The 20,031-nt window shown below is 35.8% G+C and overlaps 1 protein-coding gene across 6 annotated transcripts in view; it reads right to left on the reverse strand.

Annotated features, from left to right (window-relative positions):
- The window catches only part of LOC106711635 (innexin shaking-B), a 99,192-nt gene that overhangs the window by 10,149 nt on the left and 69,012 nt on the right, over window positions 1-20,031 (reverse strand). The window contains exon 2 of one of the 6 annotated variants that reach the window (XM_014503998.2): window positions 10,782-11,581. The exons of 3 other annotated variants lie outside the window; for them this stretch is intronic. In XM_014503998.2, the coding sequence (XP_014359484.1) occupies window positions 10,782-11,153 (372 nt within the window). In that variant the 5' untranslated portion in view covers window positions 11,154-11,581. Of the gene's footprint in view, window positions 1-10,781; window positions 11,681-20,031 lie in introns of all 6 variants that reach the window. 2 more of the 6 variants (XM_014504000.2, XM_014503999.2) reach the window with 2 other exon arrangements.

Consider the following 20,031-nt stretch of genomic DNA (forward strand, 5'->3'; position numbering starts at 1 on the left):
AGTTTCGTTCTATAGTACAATCACGGCGATACATTTTTCAGATTTTTCACTGAACTGAAATTAATCAAAACTGTTCACAAATTAACAAAATAATTCATAAAAATTACAAAATATAAATTGAAACAAAGCAAATAAAAATTACTATACTAAAAAAAGAAATCTCTGATGTCATAAGATTCGTTTCTTTTGTTGCAATTTAAACTTCTTTAATTCTTAGCAAATACAACGTAGACTGTAGTTATTAAAAATGCAATAGGAACAATTCCTTAAGACAGTTCCTTCCGAGTTATTTCTGTCTGGTTCAATGACCGCGCTAGAATTGTTATTATAATTGGAAGTCTTATAAAATAGTCTAGATGTCATCAAGGGTCCTAGTCGCAAGGGCACGACCGTGCGCAAACATAATGAATTCTTTACGGGAACTCTAATAAGGTTTGTAGAGTTTACGCCGCAGGTCAGTAGAGAATTATGTCAGGATTTTAAAGATAATGTCTTTTGTTGGTTGTGTTATAGGACTTAGGATGGTATAAACGGCTTAAACTGGCTGTTTTTTAACGCTCCGATGTTTGTGAGCTCCTGTCCGTCTATGGCATACGTAAACTGCTTCTCTAATACCTTATGACGCTATCTTTACAGATTATGATTATTTCAAGCAAACAGTATATAGCGACTCTTACTTTAAGGCTTGATTAACTTAGCTATTAACTTCATATTTATGTTGCATCTGTGTGCGTATTAGAGTCTATAGTTTGTTGAGTATATACTAAAGTAATATGTATCGTTCAAATATTTCAAGCCGTAACCATAGTTTCGTGTTGCTATAAAAATATAAATAAATTTACGGCACTGTATCTGGTTTCAAAAGCGTTTCGTTTCTGCCAATTGCTCGGATCACAGGAGCTTGGTAACAATTTTTAACCGAGTGATTTTGCAAACCGTAACCATGAAAAGGGACCGCTGACGATACCTGATAATTGTGATCGGATAGGGTTGCCACATTATTAATTAAGGCTCGAATTCTGGGAATAATATTAAACCATAATGAGGTGACGTAAAAAGTTGCCAACGTAAATTATTATTTACGGATTAAAGATGTGTGTGTGAAATCAAGCCGCACTTTTTAATAAAAGACTAAGGCAAAGTGACTCTTAATTTAGGGACAATACATTTACAATTGTTATCTGTGTCTATCCCAGTTAAAACAGATCGGTTGAGATAATGCCTAAGCTAGGGTCATTTTGAAAGTAGATATCAGATTTAAACGATAATTTATTACATATGCTGAGTTTGAGACTAAAAATATAGGGCTGGGTTAGTGGTACTAAAATATGCAAATATCATACTTTATTAGACGTTGGCCCCATTTGAGTCACTTGTGAAAATCTTAGGGTGCGCTTTCATTGAATGCAGACGAAATTTAAATAACATTGATACTTATGTTTTAAAATGTATTACTTACCAAAGTACAGATCTTACTAATATTATAAATGCGAATGTTTAAATGAATGGATGGATCGATGTTTATTTGAATTTGGCATAAACATAGAAGATTATCTGGAAGAACACATAGGTTAATCATAAAGTTTCTTTTTTAATTCCCCGCAGACGAAGTCGCGGGTAAAAGCTAGTCATATAATTTCTACTATTAAGGCAAATAATAAAATCTTCTAATAGTATACTATATTAACGGTATTTAAAGTGCTACAAGAACAAAACATGTCCATTAAGGTTTCTTCGTGTTGTATATGGCAACCCTGCAGAGAGACCTCGCTACGTTAAGTGTACGTACATTTTGTGTCGAAATGCGATGTAATGGATATATAAGTCAATGTTTTACCTTTGATTTTTTAAACTTAAATTTAAAATAAGAACATTTTAAAGTTGGAATCGTTATAATCTTTATTTAAACAATAATTACATGCAGAAAAAGAAAAAGATACGTCTAAAAAATTGGTTGCAATTTTAATTTGGTTGTTAAATTGTCTGGTTTTAATATTAAAACACTTTGACATATTAAATGAACAATAAAAGGTATTTTTGATTAAATTGTTTGAACAAATCTTTGTTTAAACTCGTGTTTTGTTAAAACTGTCAATCTTACTAATATTATATAATATATGCGAATGTTTAGATGGATGGATGTTTGTTTGAAGGTATCTCCGGAACGGCTGAACGGATCTTGATGAAATTTGGCACAGATGTAGAGCATAGTCTGGAAGAACACATAGGCTACTTATTAAGTTTTTTTTATTCCACGCGGACAGAGTCACGGGCGATAGCTAGTTAATTATAAAAACATTATCATTGTAGTTGCAAATTGAGTGTAAATGGTAAAGCATCAGTCGGGTCCTGAGCAGACGGGTGGGGGCGCTGGCGTCGCGACCCAACACCGGCCGCCGAATGCTAAGTAGCGTTATTAAGGAGCCGGGTCGCTTTGCTCCCTTTTTTATTTTGATCATTGTCTCTTAAGGTACGATTCCACTGGTGCCACTATAGAACAAACGTGCGACCAAAGTATATACATGATGACAAAGTAAGCAAGTAGGCAAATCGTGAAATTCATTTATACAAAATAAAAATGTAAAAGTGACTTTATTCTCAAGCTAGCTGTTGCTCTCGAATTTGTCAGCGCGTAATTAAAAAAAAGTAAAAATGATGAGAGAAAGAGATGTCAAATAAATACTCCATGACCGGTTTATTACTTGACGAAATAATAGAGACATCAGGGACATAATTTTCTGCCGTCCGAGAACTAATATACATACATACAAGTAATCTACATTTATGATATTGGTTTTCTTTTACATCACCACTGAAATCACTATGTTATCAACCCCCCTGGGCTCATTACTTATTTCGAATCAATTCTGTTTAACCTTTATTTATTAAAATAATAAATTAAAAATCTATTTTAATACAGGTATGCATGTATACTGAGCGCAGATGAGGTGGTTATTAAAAACGCATCCGCCGCCGCGCTGCGTAATCTCGGCTTATCTTAATACCATTGAATTATCAATGTTTGAGCGCAGTTTACGAGAGTCTCGTCTTCGTTAATACGTTAACTGAAGGTTAGATGCGCGACTCTCATTAGACAAGCAAGTGTTTAGAGTTTAACGCGAGTTTCCATCGCCAAAACATGTGTCAAACATTGTCATCTGTTTTTTTCAAACAAGATGGGACGACAATGGGTCGATGAAATAATTTGATTGTCACATTAATAAAATTGAAGTGTACGTATGTAATATCGGAATAGTGTCATATTTTGTACACACAAAATGTTTGTATGTCTGTCCACAAAGCCGCGTTTTTTGCGACTAAACTCACAAACGGCTGGTCTGATTTTGACGGGACTTTGACGGGAAAGTAGGTGATACCCGGGGGCATAATAGCTGTGTATTACGATAAATTTTAAGCGTGTTAGTATATAGACAGGGAATCTGAGTCGTTGTAGTGGAAGTGGGTCTTTACCGTAGTTGTAACATAGCCGGCATTAGCATATCGTAAGGATTTGCATAGCCCATGTCTTCCGGCGCGGCGGCGGTCCTAATGAAAACAACGGACTGAGAGACGACTGAACGCGGATAATGAACTAGTTATTTTTATTGTTTAAGTCTTGTACAGCGTATGAATACAAATATTATCTATGGTTCGGAACAGATTTAAGGGTTGGCACTAGAGACAAATTCAAATTGAGTGTTTTATTTCATTCGGTGATGAAGTAATTGTGCACAATAATGTATTGTTCTATGCGGGTTCTCTGACGCGCCTTTAAATTATGGCAAATTTTACACATTACGTATACGTATTGGGATACGCCTTTGACTACAAAACATTGAAATTTTATATTTCTATTAGATTATATAAACAATTTTTCTTACATACTATACGTAATTTTTAAGTTAAATTTTCCCAAGACAATAGCGACGCGGCCCTCGCGCGATAATCGTAAAGTACGAGCAAAGAGGTCGCGTAATTAAGGGTACAACGTTGTTGTATAGTTTGTCGTTTTAATTTTGTTGATGGAGGCTACATGTCTGTTGGCTTTGTACAATCTTCGCGAGCCAAGAAGAGGATTAGTAGCCACTTAGCATACATGAACAACTAGTTTAAACAGGACACGTGTTAGCCTCTATGATAAACATTCATTAACTTAGATATTTAGGTAAGTGTAAGATAGTTATATCACAGTACTGGAACAAATGTGTTATACTAATTTTTTAATCAAGAAACAATTGTTTGTTTGCATTGAATACGCCCAGAAACTACTGAACCGATTTGAAAAAATTTGCACCGTTGTAAAGCTACGTTATCCCCTGAAAACATGGGCTATATTCAATACTAGCTGTCACCCGCGACTCCGTCCGTGCGGAATAAAAAAACCATAACCAGTAGCCTATGTGTTCTTTCAGACTATGATCTACATCTATGCCAAATTTCATCGAGATCCATTGAGCCGTTCGTATTAATAATTTAATTGACAATTTAAAATTGGTGTAGATGTCGCCACGGTCGTATTAACCAGGATGTGACGTTACTATTTTTTATCTTCGGTCACAATCACCGTTGTCTGTAACAATATCAAAATATTTTGATCGCCAAAAATCCCGTATCCCAGTTTTGATTAACGGCCGAGATAATCGCGAGTTAGCACGTCATTAAAACAGCACAGATAATAAAAAAAAATCGTTTTTTTTTTTTTTTTTTTTTTTTTTTTTTTTATTTCATTTCCCTTACCCCTGCTGCTATCAGTTCTGCAGCAACCTTGGTTTCCTTAAAATTCCTTATTTTACTCTGTAGCTATGCTAAACACTAATATAATTAAATTTAGTACATTTACGGCTTTCCCAAATATTAATGAACAATTATATCGAATTACAATAACTACAATTATCTATGAATTGAATCTATAATTATCTATGAATTTATATTTTTCATTACAATATAACAGAAATTATACATCATACATATTTATATGAGCTGTTTGGTATTCAGGTCCCCCAACACATAGTGAGCTTTTAACAAAAGGTACAGTGATGGGGATGGGCCTCGGATTGTTTATAAATATTGTCATTACAATTCACATATATACATTTGTTAATAAAGCAATTGGATTATTCTAATTATTGATTAAGCTATATTTACTACATATGGATTTCATCCTAAATTTTATTTTATTTATTTATTTATTTATTTATTTTTTTTTACTTTTTTTTTTTTTTTTTTTTTTTTACTTTGGATTTTTATTTATTTATATATATATTTTTTTATTCTTTTTTTTTTTTTTTTTTTTTCTTTCTCTTTTTTTTTTTGTGAATATTAATTTAGGCAACTTTGGAGCCATTGGCCTTCGCAGCCAAGCGCATAATGGTTGATCCATAATCTAATAATATGATCCTTAATGTATCATTCTCCATTATTAAGTGTAGGGCATTTTTTGTTAGAGACTGACCAATCGTACTCTCACAGGCGTATCTTTGTCTCGCAAATCTTGGGCAATCCAGAAAGATGTGTGCTATGGTTTCGTCAGTAGTATTATCGCATAGACAGGATGGGTTATTAGCGAGCTTAAATTTATATAAGTATGACTTAATGCCCCCATGACCAGTCAGCAGCTGGGTACGTATGTTGTTATGCTCGTCGTTTCGTAAGACTCGATAGGCCACTCGTACATTGTTAAAAAAGAGCTTTAGAGGGCTGGAAGCATTATAGTCATCATACCTTGTTTGCCACTCTGTAATGGAGGCTTCCCTTATGGAGCGCTTTGCAAACGTGATCGGAAATTTATCATATGCCGGTGGCTTATTACAGGTCAATGCGGCCTTTTTGGCTAGCTCATCTGCGCGCTCGTTGCCACTAAGACCGTAGTGTGCCTTTATCCATGCGAGTTCGACTATTATCTCACTGTGCTCTGCTAGTGTTATTAGTTCGCGTATTTCTACAGCTAGTGGATGCAGGGAAGAAGAGTCGCATATAATTTGTAAAGCTGATCGAGAGTCGCTCAAGACGATTATTTCGCTGTAGCTTTTGGGCTTCCGGGTGATGACTTGCAGCGCCAGTCTCATAGCTGCCAACTCCGCCTGAAAGACACTACAGTAATTGGACAGCCTTATTGTACTGTAATGCTTCTCTGTCCCTCCCTTCCAAAACGAGGCAGCCGCTCCAACTTTTCCATCCAGTTTACTTCCATCAGTAAAGATGTGCCATTTGTTATTGCTCAATCTTGCTAGATCTTCTGCAGTAGATATAATTTTAAAAGTTTTATTTTGCCTATATGCTGGATGTGGAAGTCGATGTGGGTCAATATCACGCTCCACAGCTCGACCAGGCAGTTCGGGAAGCTCTTTTCCTCTTTTGATCTCGTACAGGGTAGCTCGTTCTCTAGCTCTAAGATCCAGAGGGAGGATGCCAGCCAGAATCGCTGAGGCTACGGTGGAAATAGTGCGATGTCCCTTACAGATTCTAATTGAGAAGCTTCTTGCTATACTGTCCAATCGCTTACGATTTGTCTTGTTATGAGAAGCTTGAGCCCAGACATTTGCGGAATAAAGAACGATTGGTTCGACTACAGCACTATATATAATTCTCAAGACGTTGCTGTTAAGGCCCCAATGTGCACTTGCTGCTCTGGATATAGATTTAAATAATTTTATTGCCTTATCTTGTCTTGATGAGATGTGTTTTACGAAGTTCAGATTTCGGTCAATTATTAGGCCTAAGACTTTGATGGAATCAGAGAGATCTAATTCGGTTCCTTGAAAATTTATGCGTGGGGCCCGGTATTTTAGCTTTTTGGTGACGAGCATGACTTGCGTTTTGTGTGGGGCAAAGCGCATTCTGAACGATTCACCCCATCTGGACACTGCGCTTAGAGCCCTTGTCATGATTTCCTCGACCTTATCTGTAGTAGAAGCTGTGGCGACTATCACTATGTCATCGGCAAAAGCTTGGATATGAGCTTCTAGTCCGTCAGCCGCCTGAAGCAGAGGGTCCATCAGAATATTCCAGAAGAGCGGGCCGCAGGTTGAGCCCTGGATACAGCCTTTGTTGGTTTCCCTGACATCTAGGGCCCCTGCATATCTAACTTCCACAGTGCGGTCAGATAAATAGCTTCCTACCAAACGTATTGTAGCACTATCAATGTTTTTAGCGGCAAGTTCCGTAATTACAGCTGGCCACCAAGCATTATCGAAAGCGCCTTCAATATCTAGGGCGGCTACGACTATCATCATACGTTGTCGTAAGCCATCTTTAATCTTCGATACAAGATCGTACAGGGCGTCTTCGGTGCTTTTTTGCTGCATAAAGCCATACTGCCTAGCATTTAGAGAGCCAGTAGATCCTAGAGTCCAATTGATCCGACGAGTAAACAGTTTTTCAAGGACTTTTCCTAAAATAGGTAATAAACCAATTGGTCGGTAGGACTTGGGAGAACTGTAATCTTCTTTTCCAGGTTTTGGAATAACTTTAATTATGGCTTTTTTCCAAACTATGGGAAAGTGTTCGATCCTTAGGCAGGCGTTATACAAAGCAGTGAAAGTGTCAGAGTTAGATAAGACAGCATTAGTACATATATCGGAAGTAAGTCCGTCGTGGCCAGGAGCCTTTTTTGGGCTCATGTTCTTTAATATTGTGAAAATCTCCTCTGAGGTGCAGTCGACAATTTGGGGGTTGGCCTCGGTTTCAGATCTAGTGTTTAATTTTTTTGCCTTATTACGTATGATGTGGTGTGTTTCTGTATCAGAATTGGCTTGATCCAAAGGAAAGAAGGTTTGGCCTAACAACGCAGCTGATTCCGCGGGAGAAAGTGTTACTCCGGTAGCTGGATCTTTTAACAATTCGTTATCTTTTTTAGGTTCACAAACCTTTAATATCCGATAAATTCCTTGCCAAACTGTCTCTCTTTCCTGTTTTGCACATAACCTTTTCCAACTCTCTGTTATTGCCGCCTGAATCTCATTTTTGTATACCTCCTTTGCTTTTAAATATTCTTCTATAACGTAAGGTTTCCGTAAACTGTTGGCTTTACCGATTTTCTTCCGTAGCCTTTTCATTTCTTGCTTTAGTTCTCCTAACTTCGTCGTCCACCAATAAACTGGTTTATCAGTGCGACCCTCCTTTATCTTTGGTATAAGTTCTTCACAAGTCTCCCTAACAATGTCTGTCATCTTTTCGCAAACATCGTCTAGAGCCGGCTTAGTAGATATCTTCTCTATGTAACCCCTGTCTAGATTTTCCTGTTTCAATTTCTCTTCTAAACTAGTTCTGAATTTACTCCAATCGACTTTCTTGGTATTATAGGTACGTGTTGTTGGTTTGGGTCCAGCTGAGAGAGATTTGACAAGCGACAGCGCAAATGTTATGGGCCTATGGTCGGAAAGGTGTGAGAAGTCAGGATCAATCTTCCAATCTTGGACTGCATGCAAGAAGTCTTGTGAAACTGTAGTAACATCGATACAGCTGGTGAGTGTCCGCCCGCCTCTAATTGTGTAGAAGGTAGGTGTCGAATCTCGGTTTAGTACAGTTAGACCTTTTTCAGCCAGAAAGTCGGAAATGATAGAGCCCCTGTGATCTTCGGTTTTGGATCCCCACCAGGGGCTTTTTGCGTTGAAGTCTCCTGCTAATATTATATTTTTAGTCCCTAGTTTGTCTATATTTTGAGATACGATATGTATATCCTCCTCAATTGGTCTGTCTCCTTGAAGGTAAACCCCGATGACTCCGAGGTCGATATTACCAATGTGGATTTTGAGGGCGACTATGTTATTGGTTATTAAATCACGGTTAATTGATATCGATATTCTTTTATCTAGAATAACAAGCGCAGACTTGACGATGCCTTGACCGTTGGTATTTTGAATGACTCCTTCAATGTCACATATTTGACCTCTGTTTCCTACATACGGTTCCTGAAGCATAAGTATTGAGTATTTTCTTTGAATGGCTGTGCAGATGATGTCCTTAGTCGCCGCATATCCACGTCCTAGGTTGGCTTGAACAAATTTGATTCTAGAATATTGTACATCCGTGCCCTTATCGTTAACAGTAGTTGACTCTTGATCTAGCAATTCTATCCCATTTCTGCCATAGAGGACATTCTGAACTGTATGCTGGATGAGATGGAGTTAACGTCCTGCCATGCTTGTTGCAGTTGATGCAATGTGGCAGCCCATTCCTTCTGGGGCAATCTCGCGTTTCGTGATGGTCTGCACAATATCCGCAAGCCGCTGTCACAGTACATGCTTTTGCCATATGTCCAAAGCCCATGCACTTATAACACTGTGTGATTGGGGACTGGTCATAGGCTACTAGTACCTGGAACCCGACTCGTACTCTCTGGTTCACTAAAGCTTTCCACATCTTTGGATCAGCTTCCATAACTGCGTTAGTGAGTACATCGTTCCTCCCTTTAGTACGCCTTATTATCTTGATGTGCTGCCGTTCTGACGAAATGTCCTTTAAAAGGTCTTTATTCTGCTTAAGTACAGCCTCCGTTACTTGGACATCGGTGAGGTCTTTCGCTAGTCCAACAATTTTTAGTAGTGGTAATTTATTTGGTAGCTGTTTTGCCGATAAAGTTTGATCGGCTTGTCTTAAAGCTTCGCTAAAGCTTTGCTGTTCGCCTGCAGATTCACAGCTAACAATTACTCGCTGGTTTTTAGATCGCCGTATTGCAGATACTCCAATGCCCCGTTCCACTATGTTAACGCCGGTTTTTAATCTCTGGACAATATCATCCGATGTATGTCGTGGGTCCACAGACTCGACTAAGACATTGTACCTCGGAACTGGAGGTATTCTTCGGAGGGCTTGTGCGTAGGAACGTCTTGGTTCAGGGAGAGGATCAGTTTTCCGTTTATAAATGTGCTCCGTTTCGTGCACAGTGTTCGTTACAGGGATGTTAAAAACAGGGACGTTAAAAAAAATCGTTGTGAAACGGGTCGCGTTGTAAAACGGCTAAAATTAACTGGCGTTGTTTTATTTGAGCTTTAACATGCACCTTGATGTTGCGACAGGCGTTGCGATTCACCTGCCTTACTCAGTCAACAGATGCGTCAATTAGAACAGTTTAACCTACTAATATTCTTTGGCAGTTTACTTTATGCTCAGTTAATTAGCGTTTCGTTTGAACGCTTCCTTGTCGAGAACGTGATCGAACAAAAGAGAAAAGAAAACGCGCAATATCAACATTTTTTTCGGGGCAATTATGGTCTGAAGTGACGAGGAAAATATAGCTAAAGTTCAGTATTTGTGTCGGAATTCTTTCTTAAACGAAACAAAGACTAACTAAGAGACCTCTATTATAGGTACCTTTAAATAATTGACATACCAACCTAAATATAGAAGTAGCAAGATTGAAACAAGTAGCAGAGACTTCTAGTCCTTGTTATGCCCTTTATTTTACCTAATTAAGAAATCTACAGAACCTGCAATGTTCTATTATTTCGCATGAAATATCAATCATAAGAAGTATGTACGATGATTATTGTTTAAGAATACAGCGCCACTTCCTCCGCCAGTTTCCGGCAACTCGAGCATGTTTATCAAGCTGAGTATAAATACTATGCAACATTCTTTCACAACGTACAAGCTAAATTTGGGTTTAACGTTAGAATAATATAGATATGATCAAATTTTATTATTTACTTTATTACATACATTTTGATGGTTAAAATTTGAAGTCTTTATTAAACTATGAGTTAAGGTGTCAGGAGACAAAGAAAATACTTTGATATAATTTTTAAAAAAGGTTCGGAATAAATAAAAATGATTAAACTCACCTGAAAAAATAGGCAAAAGCAGACCCATTGGTAATACTTGTAGATCTTCCTGTCGTTCATGTCCTCCTTTCCCTTCTCGCGGCTGTTGCCGATGCCGGGGTAGGGCACCTCGACGCCCACCTTCTTGTTGAAGAAGCTCTTGAGCGTGTAGGTGGAGTGAATCCAGCAATAGGTGTTGAGTACGTCCTCAGGGATGTCCTTGGTATGTATGCAGTCGATGGGGTTACCGACGTACTGGCGTGTCGTCACGATCAGACTGAACGAGATCAGCAAGATGACCGTGATGGAGTAGTGCAGCCGGAACACGGGCGAGTCGATGTGCACATAGTTCACCTTTATAAGATTTTTTAAACCACGAAAAACGTCTAACATTTTAAATGCTTGAGTCCGATCTCACACTTTGTCTCGTCACCTCGACTAACATTATTTTTGACTCGTTTAATCTATTTATTGTTTCGAAGCACCAGCGATTGTTTTAATAACTTTTTTTTAATGTTTAAATTGTTCGTTTGTTTACAGTTCGATGATCGTAAGGCACTTGTTAGATTGGCAGTGTGTTAGCAAATCTTCGTCTCATTGCATCAGAGGCGTCGTTTGTGCTGATGTACTTTTTTTGGTATTTTAATGAACTTCAGCAAAGATATCATTGTGTCATATTTTCTACGTTTCATAATTCGGCGGGTGTGTGGGTGCGGCTCATTTAGTTGTCATGTCCCTGCCGTGGTATCTTCGAGCCCAGCCTCGGAATGTGGTCATCGGTAGCGATTCAGTAATTATGAACGAATGTTGTTGCTGTAAAACTGTATATTCTAAGAATTAATTACGTAAACTGGATTACGAGGGCGGGATGTTCTGGACCAGTTTATGAGTTCAGGCCTCGATTCGACCGGAGCATTTTTCTGTTTGGCGGCAAATTGTCAATGTGATTAGCGAATCGTCAGTCGGAACGATCACAATGTTTTTTTAAAGTTTATTAATAATGTTTAATCCGTTACTTACGAAATATAAAAAAGCTATGTTAAAATGAAATTGAGAAAATGTTATCGCTGCCGTTGGATAAATTAATTCTGGCAAGATAATGGTGGCTGATTTTAATGACAACTGCAAGTCCAGCTTTAAATTTATAAGATTTAGATTTCGTGGAAATGAAATTTTATACTTAATTTAACGCAGATCTAGAACATATCTTAAGATTTTACAGTAGCAAATGTATACAAAATTTCTGAATGTAAGAAATATTAATTTTTCTTTGTATGCGTGGTTGTAATATTGTGAATAGCGTTGTGTTTTTAATATTTTTTTACTTTTTAATTATACTTTTAATATTATGTGCTTTTTTATAGTAATAATTTATATTTCATTAAATTCGGGTTAATTTTTGATTAGATAATCAGATATTTGGTGAAAAGTTGTACTAATATTTTTCATTTATAAAAATCCGTAGATCACTTATTTACTTCATCTTAGCGAAGATCTTAATCGATAACTGGCAGAATAGAAATTTAAAAGAAATTTTTTTAAAATAAAAGAATAAGAAACAAATATCAAGTGTATTAAAACAGTAGAAATATATACCAAATAAAACTGAAGTCGGTGAATACGAGCCAACTGAACGTATATTGATTTTTTTTTCATTAACTTGCAAATCTTTCAGTCGACTTCGTGTTTCGGTGTTGCAAGAGTTGTTATGTATTCCTTTGTGGAGGGGATCCCTTGCTTTATGAATTTAAACAGCATTTTGTCAACATTTGATGACGTCATACATACATGCATCGTATTGGCATTTTACTTATCTTTGGTGAAATTTTTTTGTGAAAACGATCTGATTTGTTTAAATAGATAGAAATAAATAAATAGATAACAGGTTTTAAAGATTCAAATATATCTTTTCAATAGTTTACGTAAGTTACGAATCTATTGTAGATCGGACACAAAGACGAAATGCATCTCGAAATGTTTCGCCATTGAACATTTCAAAGCGGTGATGTTTGACAGGCGCGCTCCTTGTATCCACGCGTCAATAACTTATCACATAGCCTGCGGACCGTACAAACAAATGGCAACGAAAACAAGCACAAACAGGTGACTTGTTTCATTAGAATTAGAAACTTCAAAATAGTTTTTTTTTTTGTTCAAAGAAACGCTGCGCCCGTAAATATTTCGCTGTCATATTCGATATTTCAACCGAGTAAGCGGTCGTTAAACACAAGATTAATATGTTGTTTTTTTTTCTCTCTTTTTAAATGTTTGTGTAACAATTGATATTTATATCTTTTAAGATTATTAGTAAACATGACTCGTCTGTTGAAATGTCGGTTCGGAATTAAATACAATATACGTTTTTAATTAGTCTTTATGCGACTGATTGATCATGTCTTTAAAAATATATCGTTTCAATGCAATGCCGAAATTAAGTAAACAAATGAAAGTCAAATGTAAATGACCGCCATTTTTCAGTTATCTATATATATAAAAGAAAGTCGTGTTAGTTACACTATTTATAACTCAAGAACGGCTGAATCGATTTGACTGAAAATTGGTGGGCAGGTAGCTTAGAACCAGGAAACGGACATAGGATAGTTTTTACACCGCTTTCTATTTTTTATTCCGCGCGGACGGAGTCGCGGGTAAAAGCTAGTTTTATATAAAAAAACTGATAAAACTAAAAGTGATATTAGAAAATAGAGATACCTACTGTTTTATAGCAATGTGAGAAGTGTATAACCAGAAATATTTCCGAGTTTAAGCGAAGTTGTCTATGGTGAACATTCTTCAGTTTTGGAACACAGAGTAGTTAATATCATTAGACGAATGAAGTTGTACGTAATCATTTCCTTGTCGTATTGACCTATTTATCTAGCCTATGTTTTAAGAGCAACTTATCCAGGAGCTTCCCGGGTTAAGTTTCATAAAAAACTCCTGATCGGAGGCCGTATAGGTTACAGGTCAAAGGACATAATCCAATTCACACAAGGAAATATGTTATAATAATCTGTCAAGACCTCACCCGCAATGTCCTTTAACTAAGTTACTGGGTATTTTTGCCAGGATAAATTAAGCTTTTTACTATTTTTTTATGTTGGTAGAAAAACATCTTCCTTGTAATAAAAGTAATACTAAAGTTAACATCATTTCTACGATTGAATCCGATCGGTTGGGTAAGGTCTTGTATTATAGGAAATTGAAAATACTTCCGTACTTCTATTAAATTAAAAAAAACTTGAGAGGTGTCAAGGGACACCCGGATGGAACGAAGTTCCTTTCGATTAATTAGTGAAGGAACCAATGTTTATTCTATGAATAAAAAACTTAAGTCTTCACAAGAAGTACATTTTATTTCTATGAATTTTCGTTATATATTGTCACGTCGTTGCCATGGTGAAGTAGCGCTCATTCGTCGTTAACATACTTACTATAGCAAAAAGTGTCGTGACAACTTTTCGTAAGAATTTTTTCCGTCTAGCCCCCTTTCACAACGCGCGATAAGGAACTTCGTTCCAAAAACACATGGAATCGTAAATTGTTGCTGCATATATCGTAAGAGCCTAAAAAAACTTACTCATTATAGCATAGATGCGCAAATTAAAGCATATTTCAACGTTCGAAAAGGGTTTCTATAGAAATGCATTCTTTGGTGGTATAATTTCATACTACGCCTTTGTATAAAGGTACAATATAAGTTGAGTAATACAGAAGTCATTGACTGGGCATCCTTGACGCGGAGAACATTAGCAGAGCTATATATTGTTTGGGAATCGTTTCACAACAGCGGCCAACACTTGCCGCTGCGAACTATTGTGAGAGCTCGAGTGGCACTCGCCTTTAGACCTGTTTTGACTCCGATCTACGTCAAATGATCATTTTACACTTTATCATTTTATAAATAAATCTCGCGGCTTCAAATACAGATTTTTTATTTAAGTGGTCCACTTTGCAAGTTCTATTACGGGTGATAAATTTCTCAACAATGTCACAATGACTCTAGCTGTCGTAAATGCAGCCTTTTAGTGGTCTGTCTTAGTGCATATTTAATAATAATCTTCACTAAGGGTCTACCTTACCGCCCAATTAACGAAATCTGTGTGCAGCACGTGATGTTAATGTTGATCTAAAAATTGATTAAAAAAATTCTTTAAATTTACAAAACTTGAACCAATTTGTATAGAACATGAATTTACGTTTACCAAAGTTAGAGTTTCCATTGTACAGCGTTTGAATCAAGGTACACCTTTATAATCAATTAGAGTGCTAGTGTGAAGGACATTGAGAGCAGCCATTGTTGTACCGCAGAGATAGGCCACGTCGCAGCGAAACGAAAATGTGCAACAAGACATTCGGTTCATGTTCGACTACGCTTTCTAAACTAATTAACATAACTTTACGAACGGATGGTGAAAATTGTGATCTGTCCTGGTAACAAAATAGACTTACTATGGGTTTTCAATGTACAAAACGTATTTGTTATCTCTGTTTTTACAATGAGCAGGGAAGGCAAATTTTCTTTTCTGTATAAATTTTGTCAGGGAATCTGAAGTTTTTAGTGTAAAGAACAGTGTTTTCTCATAGAATGTATTTAAAAAATTTCACTAATCCTTTAGTATTTCTATTAATTAATTATTAATATTAGTGTATTTAAACCTATAACTGTATTAATCTAGTAAAAGTAACTGTATACATTTATTTTTATTGTTTACTAGCTTTTACCCGCGACTCCGTCCGCGCGGAAAAAAAAATAGAAAACGGGGTAAAAATTATCCTATGTCCGTTTCCTGGTTCTAAGCTACCTCCCCATCAATTTTCAGTCAAATCGATTTAGCCATTCTTGAGTTATAAATAGTGTAACTAACACCACTTTCTTTTATATATATAGACAATAGGTAGATTTTGTAAGGCTGTCACTATTAATTAAAAAAAAAAATAATATCATCCAATACTTTGATCTCACAGCTCCAATATCCTTTGAAATTTATCCCGATCTTTTTCACTTCCAATAAAAGGACGTATTAATAAGAGCTTTAGTTGGAAACTTAAGTTATTGTCGTTATTTCCTATGACATCCGGTCATTAAAGAGAGATAGATGGCGCTGGGCACTCGGCCGTGACGTCACAGATCATAGACCTTGTTAATATGTCAAAAATATTGAAAACACACTATTCGACTTAATCTATATATATAAAAGAAAGTCGTGTTAGTTACACTATTTATAACTCAAGAATGGCTGAATCGATTTGACTGAAAATTGGTGGGCAGGTAGCTTAGAACCAGGAAACGGACATAGGATAATTTTTACCCGTTTTCTGTTTTTTATTCCGCGCGGACGGAGTCGCGGGTAAAAGCTAGTATCTCATAAATAGAGTTTATTGTGGGATTGCAATGCATTTTTTTAAAGATGTGTTAGGCATATGTATTAGTGCTATTAAAAAAAGAGTGATAGATATAAAAAAATACATACAAAATATGTACTTCTGATGTTGAGACAAATAAGCCCGCACAGACTCTAAGATTGTGAGGTTATAAAAAGTTTTTTTTTCTGTGCAAGATACTCAAAAACTATTGAGACAATTTCAAAAAGTAAAAATGATATAAGCTATATTTTTCTGACAGAAAAAAAAACAAATTACTTGTTATACATAATCAACACATAACGGCTTACAATATCCGAACAATATCCGAGTAAAATTTATTTTATTACATAAAAGTTGGCATCACTGAACTTCGCACTTTTTAAATTCAGAAACGGACTACATTTTCGTGTCAATCTGTTCGATATTTGAAATAATGAATGCATTTTGTCACAAGTGACAAGAATTCTAGAAATATCGATAATATTTTTTATAGCGCGAGCTTTGAAAGTTTGTGATCGAGCTTTTGACTGCACTAGAAGCTCAGTCGCGTGTTAATTAAAAATAATTTCATAATATACATTTTTTTTATAACAGATAACTTTTCATTACGATGTCCTCGGTATTTGTAAAGGAGGTGAGTGACTCTTGAAAATTAATGAACCACTTGTCATCTAGAAATAGCCGGTTTTAGTAAAATACTCGTTAGAGTCATTTGTACTTCTATTGGAAAGACAACGAAATATAAGATTTTCTCGTCTCAGTTTACTAAGTTACTTTAGTTATGTTAAGTTAACTAAGTTTACAAAGAGCAGATTAGTATGTGTCAATTTATCTAATGTTTAACATATCTTAACACATTTGGTGTTCGTTAATAAGGAAATGTTTTCGTAAAACAAAGAGATAGTAGATGAAAAGTAATTTACGCCTGTAGACAATTTACTCATTAGAAAAATCAGGTAAAAATTGGAATATTTCAAATATTAATCAGCATTATTTTCAAACGTTTTTAGTATGTTTAATTGTAACAAATGTTTGCGATTCATTATTCTTCTTTTTACTATTAATTCCTAAAACAACAATAACACAGCTCACGTCAGCAATCCTATGGTGTAGGCAAAGACTACTGACTTTCATTTGGCGTGGTCTTCACTCACCTATCTTCTAAAACGATCTTATCTGAATACTATAGTGGATATGTTTTAAATTTGTCTTCGTTTTTGTGAATGAATAAGCCAATATAATTAGAAGTGTCGTGGGTGTTGGCAGAGTGCGCGAGCGCGGGCTCGGGCTCGGCGAGCGCGGCACCGCTCTGTTCTAAGAGTTATTTACTGTTTTTATATCTGTTCGTGTGTTTTATTTGACTGGCTCTTGACCTAATTCGTTATTTAGACCATTATTAACTGTATATGATAATTTTAATATTTTAGGCTATTTGTCACCCTTGAAAAGTCCTTCACGTTTATAAAAGGACATGCAACATTATAAATTTGCACGGAAATTAACTGAATTTATAAAAAAATTAGTAATGCAAAATTATAAGAGTGGCTCCTTTTTTAAAGTTCTAGCCTGCGACTACATCTGTGCGCGTAATAAGTGGCCTATGTGTTCTTTCAGACTATGTTCTACATAATATGCCAAATTTCATCAAGACCTATTGAGCCGTTCCGAAGATACCTTCAAACAAACATCTACCTAAACATTTGCATTTAAAATATTAGTAATATGTAACTACGCCAAAGTTTAACTCACACTTTAAAAAAGAAAATTTCTAGTCTAGTTAGTGAACCTAAGTGATTCTCTTGACAGTACAATAGTTTTAGCATTTTATCATACTTAGCTAAAAGAGTTCCGGCAGATTTGGCTCGGTCGCGCCATCGCGCGGACTTCGCATATATCAAATGACAAAAGTTGGCAAGCGACATAAAGTTTTTTTTACTCTTTAACACCTTATTTAAATGCCTATTGCAGATATCATTTATTTTATTTGAATAACGTAAAGGATTTAAGTTTCGCGATAAAGTGTTTCAAGTTTTGTAATACGTATGTTTATCTAATATATAAAATTCTCGTGTCACAGTTTTCGTTCCCGTACTTCTCCGAAACGGCTTGACCGATTCTCATGAAATTTTGTGAGCATATTCAGTAGGTCTGAGAATCGGCCAACATCTATTTTTCATAACCCCCCCCCCCATTTTTTTTAATGGCGCGCGGACGGAGTCGCGGGCGACAGCTAGTTTTTAATAAATTTTTATTCCTCAGCCAACACTGACATAAATAATCTCACATAAAACTCTAGTATTCTGGTAACACCATTTAAAATAAAGTTCACTTTTGCAGTTTCATTTAATGTACAAAAACAATGGTGTAAGTGATAATAATGATGGTTATATTTCAAACTAAACTTTCAGTTGAACAACACAAGAAATAAAATAATACAAATAATCTTACTAATATTATAAATGCGAATGTTTAGATACATGGATGTTTATTTGAACCTTACCTACCGCGGCAGCTCAATGGGTCTTGATGAAATTTGGCACAGATGTAGAACATAGTCAGGAAGAACACATAGGCTACTTAGTAAGTTTTTATTAATGCCGCGCGCACAGAGTCGCGGGCAACAGCTTACACAAATCAAAACTCCATACATGAATAGGCATACATTTAGGTGGATACATGCGTAGGAAAACAGATAAGAAGTGTGCCAAGATATTTTGATATCACTTTTATCCGATATAAATGATTTTATGTTATACGAAATGGGAAAATAATATATATAGTACAATAAATTCCCGTCGACTGAATTTATTTTACACTATCCATTTATTTTAATATACATTTAAATATTTACTATTGGCAGATAGTTTAAGAAGCATCAAACATAAAGAAAACATATTAATATCTTTGAGTTACAAAGGCCCAGATGCCGCCGCTCACATCTCGAATTCTACCGCGCTTTTTCAATTTTGACAGCTCGTGATTAAATATGGCGGCTGTAAGTTTGTTAGATACGTTAAATGTATGTTTTTAAAGTTTCTTTTATATTTTTTTTTAACTTCCTGTTGTGTGATTAAGGTTATGATGTGACAGTTAAAAATATTTTAAGTCTACCAAGTTTTCGTATTGTTTGCAACATAAATAAAATGTGTTTATAATTTTTCACTATCATGTATTTACGTGCTTACGTACTATTTGATAACCAATAACATCTGTAAGCATTATATGAAAAATTTTGCAAGCTATTTTTAATAATAACATTATAACTGTTTCTTTAAACTTAATATAGAAGTATTATTACGTTATATGTGTGCGATAAATAAATAATCAGATAATGCTATTATGATATATTTAAACAGATGTTAGGAATAAGTAGCCTTGTCTCTGGCGGGATTACCACGCGTCCGTCTCAATCGATAACTTGCATTGTAAAGGCCCTTTCACACAATACACAATATTTAAAACACACATTATCTAATATATATAATTCTCGTGTCACGGGGTTCGAACTTGAACTCCTCCGAAACGGCTTGACCGATTCTCATGAAATTTTGTGAGCATATTCAGTAGGTCTGAGAATCGGCCAACATCTATTTTTCATAACCCCCCCCCCCATTTTTTAACTGCGCGCGGACGGAGTCGCGGGCGATAGCTAGTTTACATATAACTCGAACGTTTTTTATCGGTATTCTCCCCACAAATGTTATACAAACCAGTTTTTAAGTATTAATCGTTGGTTCCTGAGATTTAAATCCCTGTACAAAATATATCGTCATCCCTCTCATTATCTTTAACTAAACAAAGAAAACAATATGATTTATACAAGGCTTTTGGTCTTGGAAACCAACGATCAGTCGTATAAAACAAGTTACTACATAATAGTTTCAGCAAACCAGAGAAATCCACG

The sequence above is a fragment of the Papilio machaon genome, chromosome 3 (genome assembly GCF_912999745.1).
Source record: "Papilio machaon chromosome 3, ilPapMach1.1, whole genome shotgun sequence".
Taxonomy (NCBI): Eukaryota; Metazoa; Arthropoda; class Insecta; order Lepidoptera; family Papilionidae; genus Papilio; species Papilio machaon.